The 21,737-nt window shown below is 37.3% G+C and overlaps 1 protein-coding gene across 9 annotated transcripts in view; it reads left to right on the plus strand.

Moving 5' to 3' along the window:
• The window catches only part of ACACA (acetyl-CoA carboxylase alpha), a 262,049-nt gene that overhangs the window by 170,630 nt on the left and 69,682 nt on the right, over positions 1-21,737 (plus strand). For 8 of the 9 annotated variants that reach the window (XM_054688839.1, XM_054688841.1, XM_037495224.2 and 5 more), the window contains 4 exons: positions 475-630; positions 2,733-2,936; positions 7,590-7,745; positions 9,534-9,680. In XM_054688839.1, coding sequence (XP_054544814.1) covers positions 475-630; positions 2,733-2,936; positions 7,590-7,745; positions 9,534-9,680 — 663 coding nt within the window. Of the gene's footprint in view, positions 1-474; positions 631-2,732; positions 2,937-7,589; positions 7,746-8,359; positions 8,430-9,533; positions 9,681-21,737 lie in introns of those variants that run through there. The other variant, XM_054688844.1, reaches the window with a different exon arrangement.

Here is a 21,737-nt window from a genome sequence, read left to right on the forward strand (position 1 = left end):
CACTGTGAAGCTATCCACAGCCACTGCAGCACGAATTCAATCCCTGGCCAGGAGGCTACCCACATGGTGCATCAGACCTCTCCTGCCTTACCTGCTGCTCCCCTCAGCAGTGTATTTCAGTCAGTCTACCTGTTCTGTTCCCCACTCTGTCTCTGGTGAATCCTCTCACCCCTGCAGCTCTGGCCTACTTGTGTGCATAAATAAATCTTTTTTTAAAAAGAACTTTAAAAGGGCCTCCCTGGTTGAGTGCTGGGCTGCAAAGCTGCCCGCAGCCTCTGCAGCGCCGGCCACCAGTGAGGGTCCCACATGGCGTGCAGACCTCTCCGCTCTGGCTCTGGTCAATTCTCTTACCCTCCCGTGCTTCTGACTATACCCAATGCTTGTATAAATAAATAAATAAAAATAAATCTTTTTTTAAAAAAAGAACTTAAAAAAAAATGCATTAATGGTAATAGTGATTTTCTCCCTGCATAGGAAGCTTCCTTTGAATATCTGCAGAATGAAGGGGAGCGGCTGCTCCTGGAAGCGATGGACGAACTGGAGGTTGCGTTCAACAACACAAACGTCCGCACCGATTGCAACCACATCTTCCTCAATTTTGTGCCCACTGTCATCATGGACCCCTCCAAGGTGTGGCCCTTAGCACCTCCCAGCCCCACCAGCCCCAGGACGGGAGAGTCATTCAGGCTTCTTCTCACTTCGTTGAGTCTTTGGCCTTTAACATTTACAGCATGCCTATAAGACTGGGTTTGTGGGGTGGTGTTAGAAGTTTGAGAGCATGCAGACTTTCAGAATTGAAGGTAGTATGATGATGATGGCCCGTTGGTTGTTCCTAAGCAATATGAAAACATAACACCTCTTTTTCTTCCTGCATTGGTACCTGTTTTATGATATTTGCCATGATAATGGTCCTGTTTTACATCATTCCCTGTGATTTCTCATCTGGAATAAATAATTTGCTTTTGTTGGGCATTTACAAAATTATTGCTTCTTTGCCCTAAATATCACTTACCTGGTGGCCTTAGGGAGGTAATGTACCCTCCCAGTGTGTCTAACCTATTTCTCTTTAGTATTTTTCCATAGGGAGAGAATAAGGTTGATAAAGAATTATTTCATATGTATTATATGTTTTCTTCCCTGAGGCTCTATTCTGAAATGCATTCCATATAATTTAAGAAATGAAAGCAAAGTGATTCTGTACTTGACCTTTTATCCCAGGTGTAATAAAAACAGGTTACTACTTCTAACCTCCTTCCATCATGATATTGTAGAATTCGTAGAGGAGAACCAATATCTCCATTGTAGCATGGACTTTTGCTTTTCAATCTCACAGTACCTAAGACATAAGTTTTTTTCTTTTTTTTTTTTTTTTTTTTTTACCACCACTTCAAACTGTCTATCTGTTGCTTTAGTCTATCAGGAAAGCCAGTGACAGGGCTACTCAGTGACTATCAATTCTCGTGATCTAGTTCAAGCAAAGGTTCTCCTTAGTATTCTAGGACTGCTGCAGCTGTCAGACTTAAAACATTGCCTGGACATATGTAGCTATGTACCATCTCTATGCATATATATATATATATATATATATATACATATATATATACACACACACACACATATATACATATTTTTAGATTTGACTTAGTATTTCTCAGTGAGTTTTTTAATACCAGCCTTTCTGCTTCTGCTCTTAAGCATCTGTATGCCCAGACTCTGCCTTTCTGATGGTAAATAGAAGTCAATTCCCTGTATATATGTTGACTTTTGTTTCCTCAAGAAAAGAATGACTGTATCTCTTGGTTAACAAGCAAATGCGGGAATAGCACTTCGTGAAACCCATTCTGACCTGAAGTTCTCAGACCTCAAGGGCAGTATGTCAGGAGCAGTGCAAGAGAAGTGTGGACTCAGATACTTTTGAGATTTTCTAAGAAGTTGAGACAGAAGTTGAAAACATCGACTTCGAGTGGTGTTCCTAGCTTCCTGCCGCCATATTGGAAAACAATTTCACTTCAAAGTGAATTCGGAGAAATCACATCTAAGATATTTTCTAACTCTCCCAGCACTGAAAACTATGGTTCTAAAACTGTATAAAGTTTAGAGAAAGCAGGAAACATCTGCCCCATCTACTTAAATCCCAGTTAGATCTGGCATTGACCAAACTTCAAAAGTGTGTTTAGAGAGAATCTTCTAGCACCACCTACAAATTGCCTTTCTTTAATTTGTACAATTTACCAAGAGGCATGTATTATAAAGTTTAATAAAACTGTATGGAAAAAACCTCGAGGTGGTAATTGCTATGTTGATTTAAGTTCCTGTAAGTGCAATGAAACATAGTTACTATGCATATAAATGCTACTTAATAGCTGTTTAGCTAGAAATTTTATTCTTATTCAGGGCTTTCTCTTAAATCCCTTGGCTTATAATTTTAGATATTGCAGATCTTTGATATAGAATATTAATATAATTGGGAAAGGGGAAGGGAGCAGCACAAATTTGGGTATTGTGAACTGAGAAGACCACTCAAATGTGAGACCAGCATGAAATTGTCCCTGACTTGTTCTAAGCAAGAGTAGGGTTGGGGAGAAACTCATTTTTTGTAAGGATCACATAGAGTGCACATCTCCAGAACCCAGCATCTTTTTCTGTTTCTCCTTTCCAATGATAGGCAGACCTAAAACAGGTCCTTGTTACAAGGTATTTAAGGTTTGTGCTTGGTGATGTTTCTGTGTCAGATTGAGGAATCTGTGCGGAGCATGGTAATGCGCTATGGAAGTCGGCTGTGGAAATTACGCGTCCTCCAGGCAGAACTGAAAATCAACATTCGCCTGACACCAACTGGAAAAGCAATTCCCATCCGCCTCTTCCTGACGAACGAGTCTGGCTATTACTTGGACATCAGCCTGTACAAGGAAGTGACTGATCCCAGGACAGCACAGGTATGGTAGTCAGCACCCCTCAGAGTTTTGATTTGGTCTTACAGATAAACCACTCGTCTTTGTTGTGGAGGACCCAACACAGATTCCATTGGTTTATTTAGTGGAGTTATCGTCTCTATTAGCTTTAAAAATGTTACATGAATTTGAAAAACATCATGTGCATTTTGAGATAGAGCTGTGTTCCTGATCATGGATATTAAGAAACCCTCAACCTTTTGTCACATATCTGTGAGCCTTAACAGATGCCAAGTGAACCTGCTTCCAGGTGTGACCCTGCAGTTTAGGGCCCTTGGACTACCTGAGCAGTTTAGTTTCTCTATGCTGCCTTGTCTTTCTTGTTCTCAGCCAGCTTTGGACCATTCATTGTCAAGCAGGGACAGAATTGTTGAAATATTACCAAGGAAAATTTCGACATAATCTATAGCTTGAGTCATATCAAACATTGACTTTATCATATTTACCTATCATGTTATTCCATCTATGTACACTGCCTTTCCTTCAAAGTATTCATATTATTTTATGTCTATAAAAGTGTACAGCTGCAAGCTTTAGCCCATTTTTCAGCTAGAAAAATTGAGAATGAGAAACTAGAAAATGACTCAATAGATTAATTCTGTGATAATAGAGAATTCCCTTTTAATTGATTTTACCACCTTAGTTTCTAGATAGTTGGGTCATACTTACTTTAGGTTGGTTCACCATTACTATTGTATTTTTAAGAACTGGGATGTTACTTTACTCTTTGGCCTGAACTTGACAAGTGCATTTCTTCTGGTTAAAAGATGAACTTGCTCCATTATGTGTAGACAAATGCTTTAGTCTGTTCTGTGCACGAGGTGCCAGGAAGAGATTCTATGTCTCTTGTTTTTAACTATGTCCTTTTAGATCTGAGTACAGAGAAGGGGAAGACATTTTTGCTAGTATTTTGAAGATGAATTTTAAAAATCTGAGTGTGAATTGTTGTCAGAGCAGACTTTCATTTTGTGCTTTGATTCCCAGTTAGATGGCCAAGAGAAATCTGTCCCATGAGAAGTGAACAGTTAAGATAGCGAGAGAGAGCACAAGAGTGTGAGGGGTGAGCAAGAGAAAGAATATTCAATAATTTTTGCCGCATTTGATGTTTTTCAGGACAACCTTAAAGACATTTTCAGTCAAAGCTTTCCATGGGCAGGGATGTTTTTAATTAACTTTTACAATGGCTTCAAGGCAGGTCTAGTCTTGTGAAAAATAAGATGGCCACTTGAGATTTTAATGTTTTTGATAAATGTTTGTTCTTCATAACTACTTTCTTTTTCCTTTCTTTTATTAGAAAGCTCTGCTATTTCCCTCATGCTGGCCAGTGGTGACATGGGGCATGAAAGGCACAGATGCCTTCATTCAGGGTTTAGTACAGGGCCTAGCACAAAATTGGCACTCAGTAAGTATCTGAAAGAGTGAATGAGCTACCTCTAGCCTTCACCCGTTTACCATGGGTCCTGTCTATTTAGGAAGCCCTGAAGGAAGAGGTCCCCCCTTAGGCTCTTCATTTTGGGGACTTCACAGCTGCTGTCACATGTGATGTAATTCAAGAATCCATGACTCGAGGAGGGATCAAACAATTGTTTACTTTATGACTTGTCCATTAATTTAATGTTTATTGACCAGATATAGTATGTCAGACATTCTGGATACAACAGTATCAAGTGATCTCTAATTTTAAATTTATAGCATGATGGAAGATAGGTAATTAGTTTCTCTGTGGTATGATATGGCATCATAAAATAAGTATAGGGTTCTAAAGGAGCAGACTATATGGAATCAGATTTGTTTGTTTTCAATGGCCTGTGATAGAAGGTGTATGATATATGATATGTGTACATATTTTCATGAACTTGTAAAACACAGGCTTTACCAGTTTTTAATTACTGTTCATTATAGTAGAAAATGGAATTAACATTCAGAGAATAACATTAGTACCCATACTATCATTCTCTTGCCCTAGCACATCATTTATTTTTTCTGTCTACAAGGAACAAGGTTGACTAGCTTGAGTATCATTTTGTTTCATTTTCCTTGCATAGTCTTTGTGGTATTAGCTATAATGAACCCTGACGTCAAGCAGTCATAGTGAAGAGAAGGGCTTTGAGTAATCTGTTGTATAAATGAATTGATTTCCAATGTGTAAAGAAGTACACAGTTTAAAATCATCTTTATCAAGATATAACTTGCATATAATAAATGTACTCGTTTCATATGTATGGTTCATTTCATTCTGACAGTTGTGCACTTCTATGTAACCACCATCACAATCATGATAGAGAGATCTTGATAACCTCAAAAGGTCTTCCTTTGCTGTCAAAGGCAAAGGCCCCAGCCTCACCCCTAGGCGTACCATTATCTGCTTTCTATCACTATAGATTAGTTTTGCCTGAGTGAATTTCATAGCAATGAGTTTAGACAGTATGGACTACTTCGTGTCTGGTTTCTTTTGCTCAGCTTAGTGTTTTTGAGATTCTTCCAAGTTCTATGATTTGTGGTTATATTCATCTTTATTGCTGAGTAGTATTCCAGTTCATGGCTATACCAGAATTTTTATATTCATTCATCTGTTCATGGACATTTGAGGTATTATTTTAGTTTGGGCTATTATGAATAATGCCACTGTGAACATTCATTTACAAATATTTGTGTAGATGTGGTTTCATTTCTGTTAAGTAAATACTTAAAGTATAATTATTAGGTCATAGTAAATATATGTTTAACTTTATTAGAAACTGCCAAAGTGGTTGTGCTATTTTAAGTTCCTACTAGCAAAGAGTGCATCTAGAGAGCTTTCTTCAATCCAAGCCTCCCTTCTCAGCACACACAGTTACATTGTTTAACTGTGACCATCCTAACTTCATTCCAGGGATTGGCAAAACTGAATCTCAAACACTCTACCCCTAGGTCTTTTTTTCCCCACTAACAGACAAGAATGTAGTTCTAAGAACCTGCTGCTTCACTCCTTTTTCTTGGTTTGATTGGAGTCTCCTGAGTCCAGATTTCTAACAATAATACCCTTGCCTCCCTTAACAATTTGAATCTCTTAAGACATGACTTTGTATCCCACACACTTTTTTTTTTTTAAAGATTTATTTTTATACAAGAACCAGAGTACAGGCCAGATGCATGGGAGGGTGAGAGGATTAACCAGAGACAGAGCGGGGAACAGAACAGGCAAACTGATGAAATACACTGCTGAGGGGAGCAGCAGGCGAAGACAAGAGAGGTCTGCTTCGCCATGTGGGATTCTTGCCGGCTGGCCAGGATCGAACCCGCACTTTAGAGGCTGCAGACAGCTTCACAGTGCAGCACTCAACCGCCTGCGCCACCAGGGAGGCCCTCTCACACACCCTTAAGGCTTTATTAATTCTACCTTCCCCATGGTGACCATTGGCCATGTGGAATAATACTAGGGGCTCCATTCTGTGAGGTTTTATGCATCCAGAGACAAGTTTTGCCCCAAATAGGACCTGATTGACAAGTCAGCAGAACACACATGTTCCTTGGAACTGAGGGGCTAAGGATTTACTTTAGCTGCACTGTACCCAGGATTTACCTAGCTGAACTGTACCCAGATTACTCTATCCAATAAAGAATTGACTTCTGTTCTTGCCACTGTATATCCAGTCCACAAATATGTTCATTGAATAATACAATTAACTATATATATATCGTAGGCCCAAATAGATATACAAATATAAATACATATGCCCATATATCCCAGTCTTCATTTGTATTCATTATGTTGGGAATCTGTTTTATGTATTCATGCATAAGGTGCCTAGTTTAGTGTCATACATAGAACCTCTGTGCACTAAATAAATATTAATTGAATTGAAATAATGGCATCCCTTATAAATATTCATCAGCAAATAAAACTAAATATATGGAATATGAAGTACTCTTCTAGAAATATTTGAGTTAAAATGATTAAAAACTGGTGTGATTTCATTATGTGATATAAGTATAGCAGAACCTATTCGTTAGTTGTAGATGTAATATAATGGGAGAAACATAATTTAAATATGTATATTTTTATTTTAGTATAGGTTGTATCTTATAGGCTAACAAGAACTAACTAGATAGATGGATAAAATTATCTTCTGGCAGAAATCTTTAAAGCCTTTGTGCAACAGCTAATTATACTTATGAAACACTTTCTAATCAAGTAGACTAAAGCATAAATGATACAGTAGTCTTAAGCTGGCCTACCATTGAGGAAAGAACAGAATTCTCTTTAGGGCATAGTTGTTCCTCAACTTAAATACTGGGACCATTTGGACAGGCTAGTTGACTTGCTTCATTTCTGAATATATGGGATTTAAGTTACTTTACAGGGCAAGCATTGTCATTCTGTCTGAGATGTGAAATTCACACTGTCCTTTCTTGTTGGCTTCAACTAATTGGAAAGTGAGAGCAGCCTATAGTTGGTTACATACTATTATTTGGGTGTTGGATAATATGAAGAGAGGTGACAGTCCCAAGTACCCATTATTAAGAGTTTTTGTATGTTAGGTACTCAACCACCAAAAATGTGTTTCAAGAAAGACATTTGTGAAAAAAAGAGCCTTCTAAGTACCTATTTGATTTTTTTTCTCTCTTACATCCCCTGCCATTCTCCTTTTCCTGCAGATTATGTTTCAGGCATATGGTGACAAACAGGGACCATTACATGGGATGCTGATCAACACTCCATATGTGACCAAAGACCTACTTCAATCAAAGAGGTTCCAGGCGCAGTCCTTAGGGACAACGTATATATATGACATCCCAGAGATGTTTCGGCAGGTAAAGTTGACTCACTGTAGGGCTCTGACCTATTCCTGGGAGGCAAGGTTTTTCCTGAATTTCCATCAGATGTAGCTTTGACTGGGAAGGGACTCTCCCAAAGGGCAGGAAATATCTTGACATTATTCGTGTTTCTATCTTACTTGGGATTTTGTGACTGCCAACTCAGATGTAAGATGTTTATGAATTAGCAGGAGGGATGCTGAGACTAGAAGTTTATTAGTGAAAGGGAATAAACTGAGACCATGTACCTATGGCAGTAGTTTACAGTGATCTACGTGTGGAATTATGTTCATGTGTATATTTCCTAAATCTATATTCAAATTATGGATATTAAAAAAGAGGTGTGAAACACTACTTCTCATTTTTCTATTTTCCATGATAACCCAGGTCCCTAGCTGATATCCCAGGTTAATATGATGAGAATCAGTATAGATAACATATACAAATGGATATAGAGCTCATGGTACACAGTTTAAAGTATCAGTTCTTTTGTGGGAGATTTATTATAGCTGAATAAAAACTAGCATGAGAAAATATGACATTATGAATCTCATCCTCTATATGAAAATAAATTCCTTTGATCTGTATGGTGAATCATCTCTATGCTGCAGATTTTTCTTCCATCAATAGAAGGCAAGAAAAGTATATCACCAGCAGAAAATGCAATAGATAAAGAATAAGGTATGAAAAGAATACTAAATTTGTCCTTAAAGAATCTGAGTATAGGATTTTTCCAAGTCTTCAAGCTAATACTGTCAGTATTACCACATTTGAATTTTAATAAAGTAATATGTGTGGCTGTGGTAAATCTACCTGTAATTCCTCTATTATTTACAAATACAAGAGATTTCTTTATGCAAGATTTCTTTTGTTTACAAGTCATATATCTCTTGAAACATAGCTATCTTCATCAGTGTTGTTGATATCATTAGCCTAAAACTTGGGTGTTGGTTCTTTTTCCCAGTGTCAGTCCTATAACTAGGAATCACATTCTATGTAATTCTACCTATAGAATAGACATAAACACAGTGATTGGGACATGGAGATATGAATGAGTCATATTGACTTTAAATGTTGCCTTGAGACAAGCAAGGAAAGAACTATACTAGTTCCCACTTCAAGAAGGATTTTGTTTTTTCATAATGGTTTTTGAATGGATAGGTTTATCTCTTTTTTTCAAATTTGAGCGGAATTGATCTGTACATTTACAGATGTGAACTAATTCCTATATCTGGGCCTGTAGCTCTGAAAGGTATTAGAAAGAAGATGTTTGCTGACCCACTACAGGAAATTTTATTCTTTCTTTCATGGATTTTTTTTTCTTTTTTGTCGCGTCCCACCAAGTGCACCTCTTCCCAAATATTTCAAACTGAGAGTTAACAGAGTGACCTGTCACCTTCCTCGTTATTCATCTATTGCCAAGTTTTTCTGAGACATTTCTTTCTTCTTTTAAGGGGATCTATGCTACTTACTTAGTTTTTTAATTTTCCTGGGTAATTGTTGGGTTTGTTAATGCTCTAGTACTGATTCATGATCACTCAGTAGATCATTGTTGTTAGAAAAGTGCCTGACTTGGGCATGTAAAAAAATGATGTGAAAAATAATCACAAGTCTTTTATAACTGAAAATAAGAGCTGTAGAATTTGGTCTAATGCTTAGATTCTCAGCAGAAAACTTGGAACAGAAAAGGCAAACCCAGATTGACTGAATTTTTTAAATATTTTCTTTTTGTGCATGTTGGAATGCCACTTGTCACTGATTGGTCAAACTTCTCTCCTCTGCTAGTCCCTGATCAAACTGTGGGAGTCTATGACCACTCAAGCATTCCTTCCATCACCCCCTCTGCCTTCTGATATGCTGACGTATACCGAGCTTGTGTTGGATGATCAAGGTCAACTGGTTCACATGAACAGGCTTCCAGGAGGAAATGAGGCAAGTAGTAGAACCCCTGGTCCCCTTTTTCTTCTCTCTGTGCCCACTAGTGCCTCCTTCATGGGGGTAGTTTAGATCCAAGTGGCACGGATATCATAGCATTCTTGGTGGTAGAATTCTTTAGAGAGAAAACACCAACTAGATACATGTCAAAAGTATTGTTAATTTTTTAGGTGTGATAATGAATATTAATTTGAAGGTATTATTTTCTGTTACACATCTGTTAAAATATTTATAGATGAAATAGTCTCATGTCTAGGATTTGCTACAAAATAATGGGGGCAAGAGGAGTATGGGAGTATAGATGAAGCAAGATTGCTCATGGGTTGTTAATTAAAGCTAGATGATAGCTATTAGATTGTTTTCTCTATTTTTGGATATGTTTGAAATTTTGAAATTTCCTGTGATTAAAGCATTTATTGTTTGCTTGATAATTTCCCTTATTTGAATACTTATTGGCATACTAATACACATTTTGGGGTACATTTTCCTGCTCAGATAATTTGATCTGGTGCTGTGTTAAGCATGGTAAATACAGCCTTCTTAAGAGACTCAATCAGAACCAGGGGTTTAAAGACATAAAAGAAAGTAACAGAGAACCCATTTCTGAAAGTCATCCAAGAATGCATTTTTTAGCCTTCGAGTCATATTCTGATATATTCTTGATATAAAGTCATATTCTGTCCCATACCCTATGTCTGCCTCCCTACATTGAGATTCTTCCTGATTTTAACTATAGTCCTAATATAAAAAGAGATATGTTTTCATTTCCACCTTGGATATACTCCCTAGATAAATCTCATTTCTTAGGAGTAATCTTTACCTGGGTATTCACCATAAATAAGCTGGATGAATCTTTGGAGATAATATGCAGGTTTTTTATTTCATGAAGTCTCTTTTTTTTTTTTTTTTTTTTTTTTTTCAAAAAAGGACTGTATATCCAAGGTCTATGGCTGTTTTTGTAAGTACAACATTGGATGCCAAAAAAGTGGATGATTTGGTAATAAGATGGGTACACACATTGGACCATGTGGAGAGTGTCAGACTTGGGGGAGCTCCTCTTATGTCATGCCTCAACTCATAGCAAAAGACCAGAGTCTAGGGTGGAAGAGCACATGTAATTGTGATCTGAGTAGATACACACTCATTAACACACAAAGTTGTAGCAGAGGTTTGTGCCACCGTGTGTAACATCTACTTACTGAGCCCCTCAACAGCTAAGAAAAGCTTCATTGTGCTAGATGTAAATTCTGATTTGCTGAACAGTGTAGTCTTCAGACATGGAAGGCACCCTTGTGAACACGGAGCTGAGCGAAAAACGGTTTTAACTAATGTAATTAAAACACAAAATGAGATTTTGGGCCACATAAAAGCTAGCTGCAGTGCTGTGTGAAACCTCTTGCCATGATCTTTCTCTCCTGCTTTCTCTCTGCTCTCATTCTGTGTTTGAGCGAATGGAGACTAAGGGAATAGTGAAGTCCCAGAGGGACAGAGCTCTGTTCTTGCTGAAATTACAAGCACAGAGCTGCCTGGGCATGAACATGTAGTGTTTACTCTGCCAGTATGAATACAAATAGTCTTATTATACGGACTCTGTACCCACAGACCACACACACACGCACACACGCACACACACTCCCACACACACGCACACGCATGCACACATACACACACGAATAAAAAAAATTAAAGGTTTTTTAACGCTTTAGGACCCAACAAACCTTGGTGAAAGGGGGATATCTCAAATAGCTGCATAGGACAATAGCTGTGAGTAGTAGAGTTGGTGTAGGTACTACATGTTTTTCTTTACCTGGTGCTTGAATACCTTCAAATCTAAAAATCCAATAGCATTTAAATATTTTTTTTTCTTTTCTGTCAGTTCTCACTTTCTCTTTTTTCTACTCTTTGCCCTCCTTAGTTGTTTGTTTTCTTTGTTCTCTTTTCCTTTCCTTCACATGATTGACTAGGATTGAGGCTGAGTATTTGCTTGCTGTTTCTGAATCTTTGAGCTCGGGAGGAATGAGACAGATGCTCTTTTGTGTGCAGTTAGTGACTAATGCCCGGGATGGCTGGTGAAGTCAGTCAGTGGCTGTAGCGAGATTATGGGGTGCTGCATGACAGGAATGAGGCTGGGGTATTAGTATCAAACTCGCTTACCAAAAGCTTGAACATACAATGGAGCATGTCCACTGAGAAACTGACCAATCTAAAGATGGAGTTTCAGCAGTCAGAACTCTGAGGGACAGCTGTGCCTAAGAGATGACGAGGTGTCAGTAGGATGTATTTCCTCATGCTGAGCCCAGTTTTATCAAGGCAAGTTGACTTTCAGCTATTGCAGTTTAATTTTCTTTGGCCAAAGAGACAAGTTTGTCATGAGCCTGGCACTCTACATATTACCCCAAGAATGATGTGAGGGGAAAGAAAAGAGCTCATGCTGATGAGATTTGGAGCAAATCTGTCCTGTCCCAAAGAGAATGGGCATCTGAACAGAGCCTTGAGAAATAGTTTTATTAAAAAAGGAATAAAAAATTGACCTGTTAATGTTTTGAGAGCCAAGGCTCAATGTAAATGCATTGATGCTACATAGACATTAAATCATCATAATGTGGTGTTCTCCAAAGGTGACGGCTCTACCAGGTCATCATGTGGGTGATATTGCATTACCTTGAAGGATTGAAGTTTCTGGGTTTTAAAAGCTAGCACATGGATATAAGAAATAAAGGTAAAACAAGAGATTCCTGCAGAGTTTCCTCATGAATTGAGATGCTTCTCCCCATAATCAAAGGCAGAAAACCTGCACTTATCATACCATAGGCTGCATGGGTGACCGGTCTTTCTTCCTTATTTTTTTCCAGGACAGTAAATAGGTAAAATGGTGATGGGACCAGAACTTAGAACAATTCAGTTCCATTTAGTTTTAGGTAACTTGTGTGCCATTTAAGGAAGAATATTGGCTGTTTCAGCAGAGATGTGACCCGCATTTTGAACATGGTGCCCATGTTAAAAACAGGAGAAAGAGAGCTTTTCTGATGCCATGTTAGCTGCCTTCTCCTTTCTATTTTCATAGTTGTCCCATACCCATCAAGAAAGATGTAACTGAAGGAATGCCACCTTATGCATGATGAAAGGTATAAGAGAACATATTTTTCTCATTGTCAGATTTGAATGGCATTGCATTTAGTGTGAATTTTGAGTAGGAATAAAAAAGATGTAGGCTAAATCTGAGAAGTACATTCCTTGCAAATAGCTCCAAAGATGGGCTGTCTAGGATTTTTTAAATAGTATCAAGTATAGATGAAAATTGAGGAAAGTGCGATCGCAACATAGTCTAAACTGACTTCATTTGTAGCTGCGATGTTGCTACAGTGATGGGCACTGTATGTAAATACACAGTTAGATGAATGTGTGCTGTTGAATATGGATAGGAAGAAGTGCAGTGAACCTGTGGTTCTACTTTTACCACTTCTTGAATTTGGAGGAATTGTTTTCATTTTCCTGCCAATCTGCTAACCTGTTTTGATCATTTGGTGGACGCTGTAATTGCAGGTGGGAACATTTTGAGTAACAGTTCACAATCCAGTGTAGCTGCTTTTCACACTAAATCTCGTTATTAAAAGGCTCAGGCTAAGATCAAGCCCAGGGCTGTAACTAACTTGACAAAGAACAACTTTGTCTGTTAGGACCAAGAAAATACTCGCCTCCCTAAGACTGTGTTCTTGTTTGTTCTGAAATAAGTTATTAGTGTTCTTTTTTTATATTTCCTTTAACAGCTCTGTGAACTAGATCGTGAATCTCTATATTGGCAATGATGAAAGATATGATAAGAGAGGTAACTTCCATAGAAATTCGAGTATGGATAGAAAGGAGGACTTTGTTTTCCTTACTATTTCAGAACATGGACTTTTTAACAATATGAACCCATCCATTCTTTCACATCACTATGGTTATAATGAAAAACTGAAATGAGAAGACGCTGTATTTAGAAGCAGTTATAAGGCTCAGGATATGTACTCCACAAAGGCTTGGCAATTAGAGACTAGAATTCCTTCATGGTACTGATTTTTTTCCTTAAAATTTGTTTGTGAGGAAAGTGTACTCCAGATTGAATGCAGTTTGATAATCACTGCCACCATACACGTTACCAATCACACTGAAGATTCGTAGGTGGCTCCAAGGCTTCATTTTTTCAGATGGGCACTAGGTGTCAGGATTTTTCCTTCTCAGCAGTTTGGCATTCAGACAAGCCTCTTGAATTGCCCTGTTTGGTGAGGCAAATCCGGTAGCATCCTTTTTGTCAGCAGGTATAGTAGACTTCACCTAGTAGCCCTGCAATATGCGATTATAGTTTTAAATCTTTGGGTGGAGATCTGTTGAACCTCACATCACGACTCTTAATGTTATTACAGGAAACTTTTAAGAAGAGTATGAGGGGGTGGAGAGAAGTAACATAAAATAAAGTTTGATGACAGCTGCCGTCACCACTAGGTGCTATCTTGGTTTCAGTTCTGTTTTCTGTTCTTATAGGTAAACTGGTGGTGATGGTACGAGTTAGGAATTCAGTTCTAAAAGTGCTCAGCTTCACCAGTACCCTTATTTATTATTTGTTTTATTGTTGGCAGTATGTTTATGTCCATTTCCAGCAAGACATAAGCATCTCTTTAATTTTTTTTATTATAAATATTTCAAACCTTAGGAAACTAAGGCAGAGTGTTAAGATGGGTAGTCCTGCATCTGACAACTAGCTGAAATAAATCTCATTTTCACTTACATGTTACTATAATCTTTTGAAATTGATAATTTAAGCATAAGGAAAATATTTGGGAATGGAGTAGGGAGAAGAAGTTGGTAAACTTATGTAAGCCTAAAAGGTGGGAAGAAATGAACTTAGATCTGTTTTGACAGTTTTTAAACTGGGCCTCTTAACTCAGGACCTTTTATTTTAGAAAAACCACCACAGCCCTCTGTCTTAACCTACTTGGTTCACATCTCCCATATGCTCAAAGGAATTGCTTGGGTTATCCTGGACTCAAATTCTAGTGGAATCTGTTTTGAAAATGTGGAAAAGTGTGTATGTGGTTGAGGGCCTCCCTGGTGGCACAGGCAGTTGAGCACAGCTCTGTGAAGCTGTCTGCAGCCTTTGCAGTGCCGGTTCTATCCCCCTGGCCGCAGAGCAACCCACATGGCACAGCAGACCTCTCCTGTCTCGCCTGCTGCTTCCCTCAGCAGTGTATTTCGGTCATTCTGCCTGTTCTGTTCCCTGGCCTGTACCCTGGTTCTTGTATAAATAAAATAAGAATAAATGTTAAAAAAAAAGTGTGTATGTGGTTGAGGGCTTGATTAAGGCAAAGGCTGGCCATGTCTCATGCACGCAGAACGCAATTATTTTTATAGTTTAGCATTAGACTTTTAGACTTTTATATATTGTTTCACTAAATTTAACCTCAAATAACTCCATGAATATGAAGCTAATTTGGGTGTATCTTACTGTTCTTTTGCTTCATTCTTTAAAATCAGTTTACCTTTTTATTCCTGGTGTGGAAATTGAGTCAATGTCATTCTCATAGGTATATGTTGGGAAGAGGCTTATTCGAATGGTAGTGTGCTGAAGGTGAGTGCTGAAATAGACCTGAGAAAAGTGGATCTGAAAAACAGAACCATAGTCAGTGAACTGATTGTTCAGGCTATAAAAAGAGACTAATGGTCCTTGCTACCAATCTATCCCTAAAGATAGGAGAATGTAAGTTCTTTGAGATCTTCAGCAGAAAAGTAGCACATACCACTGATTACATATAAACAGTCATAATTTGTGTTTGCCTTATTTTTGCCAAGAACTTCGAAAAAGCAATTTTAAATCCTTTCAGGCCTAGCAAGATAGAAATTTCAAGTGTAGAAAACAACATGTTATGGAATATGTGGTAAGATAGTTTAATTTTGAATTATTATGTTTTTTCTTCCCCCTCCCCCTAATTCTAAGTGAGCATGTTTGGCTATAAGTCTTTGTCTAAAATGATCCCCAGAACCAGAATTGAATCCTTCATTAAAAAAATATTAAGGCTAATTTTGAAAGATAAGTCTTCCCACCATAGAATTACTTCTAATGAATTTCAAACACACTTCTTTTGGGATACGTATACTTTTCCTAGGATTCCTTCGGAAAGACTGCTGTTGGTGTTGGAGTTTTCTCATCAGGTTGATTAGTTAATTTTATTCATTTCGTTAGTAGCAAACAAAAGCCCAATGAGCTTGATTGACTTTGAAAACCCTAAAGCGTTCATTGGCCGACTAAAACGGCACTTCTGGAGGGTGTCTCAGTTCCTTTCAAAATGAAGTCCTAGAGGCAGCCTTTGAACAAAAGGATGATATACTTGGCAGCATTTTCATTCCTCTTAAGATAGAAGATTTTATGAATAGGGATATGATATGTGTCAAGAAACTTTACAGCTCTAACTGAGGCAATAATGAACATCAGGACAGCAACAGATGACACCAGAGGATGAGGTGTAGCTTGGAGTAGCAGAGTTCAACATTCGCTTATATGATTAATGGGCAAGACTTCTAGAACTGTGGTAGGCCAACTTGGTTAATTTCCATATCAACTAATTAATCATGTGCCTCATTCCTCAAATACCACTGACTCGTATGTGCTCCGTTGCATGTTTTTTTAAATATTGGCCTGCTTATTAAAGTACTGTGTGTGTATGTGTGTATGTAATATATATACATGTATATAATAAATATTTTATGTTATTGTATTTATAATATATTAAATATATATATTTAATGTGGTTTCATGTATATAAATATTATAGGGAAAAGTAATTCCCTTGATCAAAATTATTGCTTCTAATCTTTGGTTTTCAAAGAATTACCTCTGGAATGAAATGTTTTTCTTGAAAAGTGGTATTTTTTACCCTTTATTTCTTTTTAGAAGGGTTGAGTTAGGTTTGTTTAGCAATTTTTGAATTATCCAAGCATGAAAAAAGAGTTTTTCAGCTCTTAAGAAAATTGTTTTCAGCTCTTTTATGTGAGCATACGCCAGCCAATGGAACATGATATCCAGCAGATAATACAATATGGAAAGACACTGACATTTTTTCAGCATGATTTTTCTGAATGCACAAATGAAGGTAAATATTGCCTCATGGCTTAAAAATACACATTTAAAAAAAAAAAAGATACACATATACACATTTCTTCATGAGATTCTAACATTAAAATTATATTTTTGATACTATATAACTAAAAATGAAGATTTAATATTCTGTACAATATACAAAATGGGGTGGGGAAGGCATAACATTTTGTTAGTGTCTGTAAAAGAAGTCAAGTTCAGATTCCTTCTCTCTAGGGTCTTAGCTTTCTGGTCTTCATGATGCAGGTCTGTCTTGGCTCTATGATGCTCGAATTCTTTGTATTGCTGCCTCAGAGCTTGCTGAGTGGTCATCCTCCTGGCATTAGCAGTAGTAGAACAATTGCTACTGCAGGCTTTACCAGAAAAACTCACCTTTGACTTTTAGCATGGAAATGAAGCCTCAACCTCTCAGGAACAGTGTAACCTGTGCTTAAGCCTATATAGAAAGATATTTTTACAACTGAACTCCAAAGTATGGGAAATAAGAAAGCCAACTGAAGTAGATAATCCTTTTCTGCTTCCCATAACATATCTTGAGTTGATGGATGCTTCCTACATCCTTAAAAAATAAAATCTTGTTCTTGTTTTGCCCCTTAGCTTTCTCTTCAAATTTCTTTGTTGAGCTTCATGTTGTTTTATTTTGTATTAACAGTAGCTTTGGAAAGTGCATGTGTGTGTACATGTGCACACTTGCACATCCTATTCACACTGATAGTACAATTAATGTTGATGTCAATTTTGGTGTTAATTTTGGGTCATGATTAGCGCTGACACTTCGTGTCAGACTAATGGTGTTTATGGGCACCATCAGAATAAATGTTAATATTATCATGTTTTTTAGTATCTGTTATAGTAACATTAAACCAAGGTCCTCCCAGGAGGAAAAAAAATACATATATGGATAGATAGATAATGTCTTTCTGTATCACTGGTGTTACTCAGCGAGAAAATGACATCTCAGGGCAGAATCCTAATCACTGTTTGGAGCATCAGAAATAATGATCACCTCTGATCGGAGGTTGTGAATAATTCATTCGGTTTGATTTTCACGTCCTGTCCAGTGATACTTTTCAAACCAAATGTGTTTCTACAGGAAAATAATGGTCCCACTTCTTATGGAAATACTGTGGCACAAATCATTTTACCCACATAAAAACAGTTAAATAAGACTGTTCTCTTCTGCTTGCTTCCCCCTCCCCGTTACCTCCTCCCTCACTTGCGCCTTTTTATTCCAAATCAGACTATGCCCAAAGAAATATTTTCTTCCTTAGAACTTGTATAACAAAAACAAATATTTATTCTGTTTATCCTTAGCTTATCAGAATAACTCTTTTGATCTTTGGTTTTTCATAATTAAGGTAATTATTTTAGGTTTATAACCCTGAATCTAAGTCCTCTGCTAACTAGACTATTCTGTTATCAAAAAAAAACCCTGAAATATTTAAAAAATGATTTATGACTACATTAATGAAAACATAATTGGCAGTAAGTACCTAGAACTACTTGGTTAGTGAGTGTCTCAGTGAGGCATGATCAAGGGAAAAGCTGGCAGCACTGCCAGGGCTACAAACCCTGAGTCTGAAACTCATTAGGCCTGAGGCCCACCCACTCTCACAAGACCCTCTCAGGGTATGTACTCTTTCGTTGCTCCCTCCAGCTCTTCAGGTCACCTTAGCCCCTAGGCCTGGGGTGTCACTTTCACCAGGTTTTACCTGCATAAAATCACTGGAGGGAGAAAGAAGCCAAAATAAGGGGACCCAATGATGGGATTTTCCTCGGTCATTATTTTTCAGTTACTGTAAAAGGCAATTTGGGTTTAGACAAATCAGTGAATGTCACATTCTTGATTGTTGTCGCACTGGTATGTGCTTCTTATAGTGACGCAAAATTTTCAATATAAAATCCCCATCATGTGTATAATACAGATCAACCCATCTATTTAAAGAAATTTGGAAAACTTACGGTGTCCTAATTAAATGGGGGTGGGGGAGATAGCTGTCTTTTGAAGTAATGACCTAATCCTATGAGACAGAGATATTCTTAGAATATTTTGAACCATTTCTCCTGATGTTGTGACCCCCTTCTTTTTTTCTGTCCAAATTTAACAAGGGCATGGAGAAACACTTTTCAACCTAGTTCTCATCATCAGACCAAAAGTATTTTGCATTCAGAAACCATTTCCAGTATCAAATTCAATTTTGTCAAGTGATTAGTTGGGTTTGGTAGAGAAGAATTTAAAAACATGAAGCTGGAAATGGCCGTGGTGCTTCCACACTGAGGTGAGCAGCTGCTGTTCTCAAGTTGCAGCCCTCGCTCGGTGACTGCATCACAACGCGGATTATTGTGTTACATGTCTTTGCAGCTGTTACAGATCTGCATCTGTTGACACCATGTGTTTCTACCCGGGACTGCTGGAAGAAATAGGGGAGTGGGAGAATTGATACCTTGCCTGCCTATCAGTGTAAACGTCCTTTTATGTACATATGTTTGTAAAGCTCTTTAGCCCCCTTCAAGATGAAAGTCTCTGTATAAATATAAGCTTTCGATTTTAGTACATGTTTGTAATACATGTGGTACAGTCCTAAATATGTATTTAACTGATAGGCAATGTTCTTGTCTATTGTACAAATATTGACTTTAAAAGTATAAATATGTATTTAACCATCAGACCAGAAAAACACTGAAGCAGTTACTTCTCAGGTAGAGATATTAATATTGTATAAATCTATATATACATATGTTTATATTCCACCACATCATTGCTGGCATTTCTTTTATCAAAAAGGAGACTATAGCCCTAACAAACTGTGACAATTCTTTTTAGCCTTCTCCCTTTGGGGTGAGTCTTGGTTTTTAATTTTCTTATGTTTATATTTCTTTCTAATTTTATATAAATAGGATCTTTTGATTAAAACCTAGAGTCAGTTGCTCTAAAATATGAGCAATCCATTAGGCCAGTAAGATTTTTTTTTCCTTTGAAATTTTATTATTTTGGAGTGTTCAAATGTATGCTGGAAACAATAAGTTCCTGTTTACCTGTCATCCAGTGAAAAGGTATTTCACAATCTTTTCTCACTTTTTTAACTTACAAAAAAGTTATCAATGCAATATAGACACATTAAAGAAAATTTGGAAAATGGGGGAAACAATAATCCCTTCATCTTAAAATAGCCATCATCTTATTTTGCTATTTCTTTATCTGTTTTCCTTTTTCCATCATGCTTTTGGAAAGAGAAAAAGTGTATGTGCTTTTTCATATTTCCAGTACACTTAGTATGTGCCAGGTACTGTTCTAAGTTTTAACATGTATTTAATTTTCACAACAAACTGAACTACACTAGCTATTCTTACCTCATTTTACTGTTGAGGAAACTGAGGCACTTAGAGGTTAGCTGCTTATCTAAGGTTACATGACTAGAAAATTAACAAAATCTCTTATTCTGTCAAAGTCAGATTCTATTAAATTCTGATTGTGAAGAACTGGCTTCTGAATTTGTGTGCCCTTTACCACCACATTGTTGCCTCTCACAAATACATGCACTTTTCATATTTTTTGCATCACAGGTATTGTTAAATGCTGTTCATAGTTCATAGCCTTCGCTTCCTAAGTGTTCATATGGAATACTAACAATGACCTCACCAACCCACTTCCTTCCTTCCAAAAAAAATTTTTATCATAACATTTATTTTTTATTTTATTTTAACATCATTTTTTACATTTTTTAGACAATATTTGCTTCCCCCCACCCCCTCAGATTGAGTCCCCATAGAATTTCCTTCCCCAAGGCACCCATGCACCATCACCACAATCCCCTGTACTCCTCCCTCCCTCTCACCCCATCCCTCCTCCTCCCCTACAGTAATGACATTTATTTTTTAAACTTTATTTTCAAACAATTTTAGATTTATAGAAATGTTACAAAGATAGCTTCACCTAGCTTCTTGTGATATAATTATCAAAACTAAGAGATTAACGCTGGTGTGATACTGTCAAGTAAGGTACAGACTTTGTTTTGAATTTCACTTTTCCTATTAATGTCCTTTTTCTGTTCCAGGAGCCCATTCATTTAGGTGTCAATATATACATTGCATTTAGGTGTCAATAGTGTTTTTGTTTATATTATTAACTTATGTTCATCATTCCATATTGTTTCTGCTAAGTGCACTTGCACCAGTCTGGTACATTCTTTATTTCTCTAGTAAAGACATTTAAATTGAGCAACAGATGCTTTCTTAGTTGTTTATCCATTATGCTTACTCAAAAATGTAATCTCTTCCAGAAAGGAATCTTGCTATGCTAGGGCTGGGGTAGCTGTCTCCATTTTAAAGGAGCAGGGAAGGTCAATGAGGAACACACTTTGGAAAGATATTGATAAAGAGTAGTGTATTCTTGGTGCTGCTGTGTTGACACCTAATTAGAAGTCAATATTGTAAGCATAATGACCTGGCCAATTGTTGAACTGACTGCCCAAGTGACACTGAGTCCCCAGGTAATAACAAAAGATAAGAGTATTATTTGCCTGCCCAGTGCCACATATACACAGTGTTTGCATTAGCATGCAAATGCTAAAGTAGATTCTTCAGAGCTTATATCTAAGCTGCCTCTGGCCTAGGTGGCTAAGGTTAATATATCATAAAATTTGGTATGAAACCCAATCTTCCTAACCACAAATGCATTTAGAGGAAATAGCCTTTTCTTCTTGAAAAACAAAAGAGATGTGGGGTTAAAGGGCCACATGAGAAAGCAGGTATATTAAACAGCCTCTTAAAAACTATACCCAAAATTATCCTGATATTTGGAGTTGCTCTGTGCTATTTTTTGGACCATCTGTTTCTCCCTCTTTCTGTCTTTAATGAGCAGAGAAAGTAATTCCTTATCTCAGAAAGTGATTGGATTTTTTCCCTGTATTTCCTGTATTATATCC

The sequence above is a fragment of the Talpa occidentalis genome, unplaced genomic scaffold (assembly GCF_014898055.3).
Source record: "Talpa occidentalis isolate TD23 unplaced genomic scaffold, MPIMG_talOcc4v2.1 talOcc4.7, whole genome shotgun sequence".
Lineage (NCBI taxonomy): Eukaryota > Metazoa > Chordata > Mammalia > Eulipotyphla > Talpidae > Talpa > Talpa occidentalis.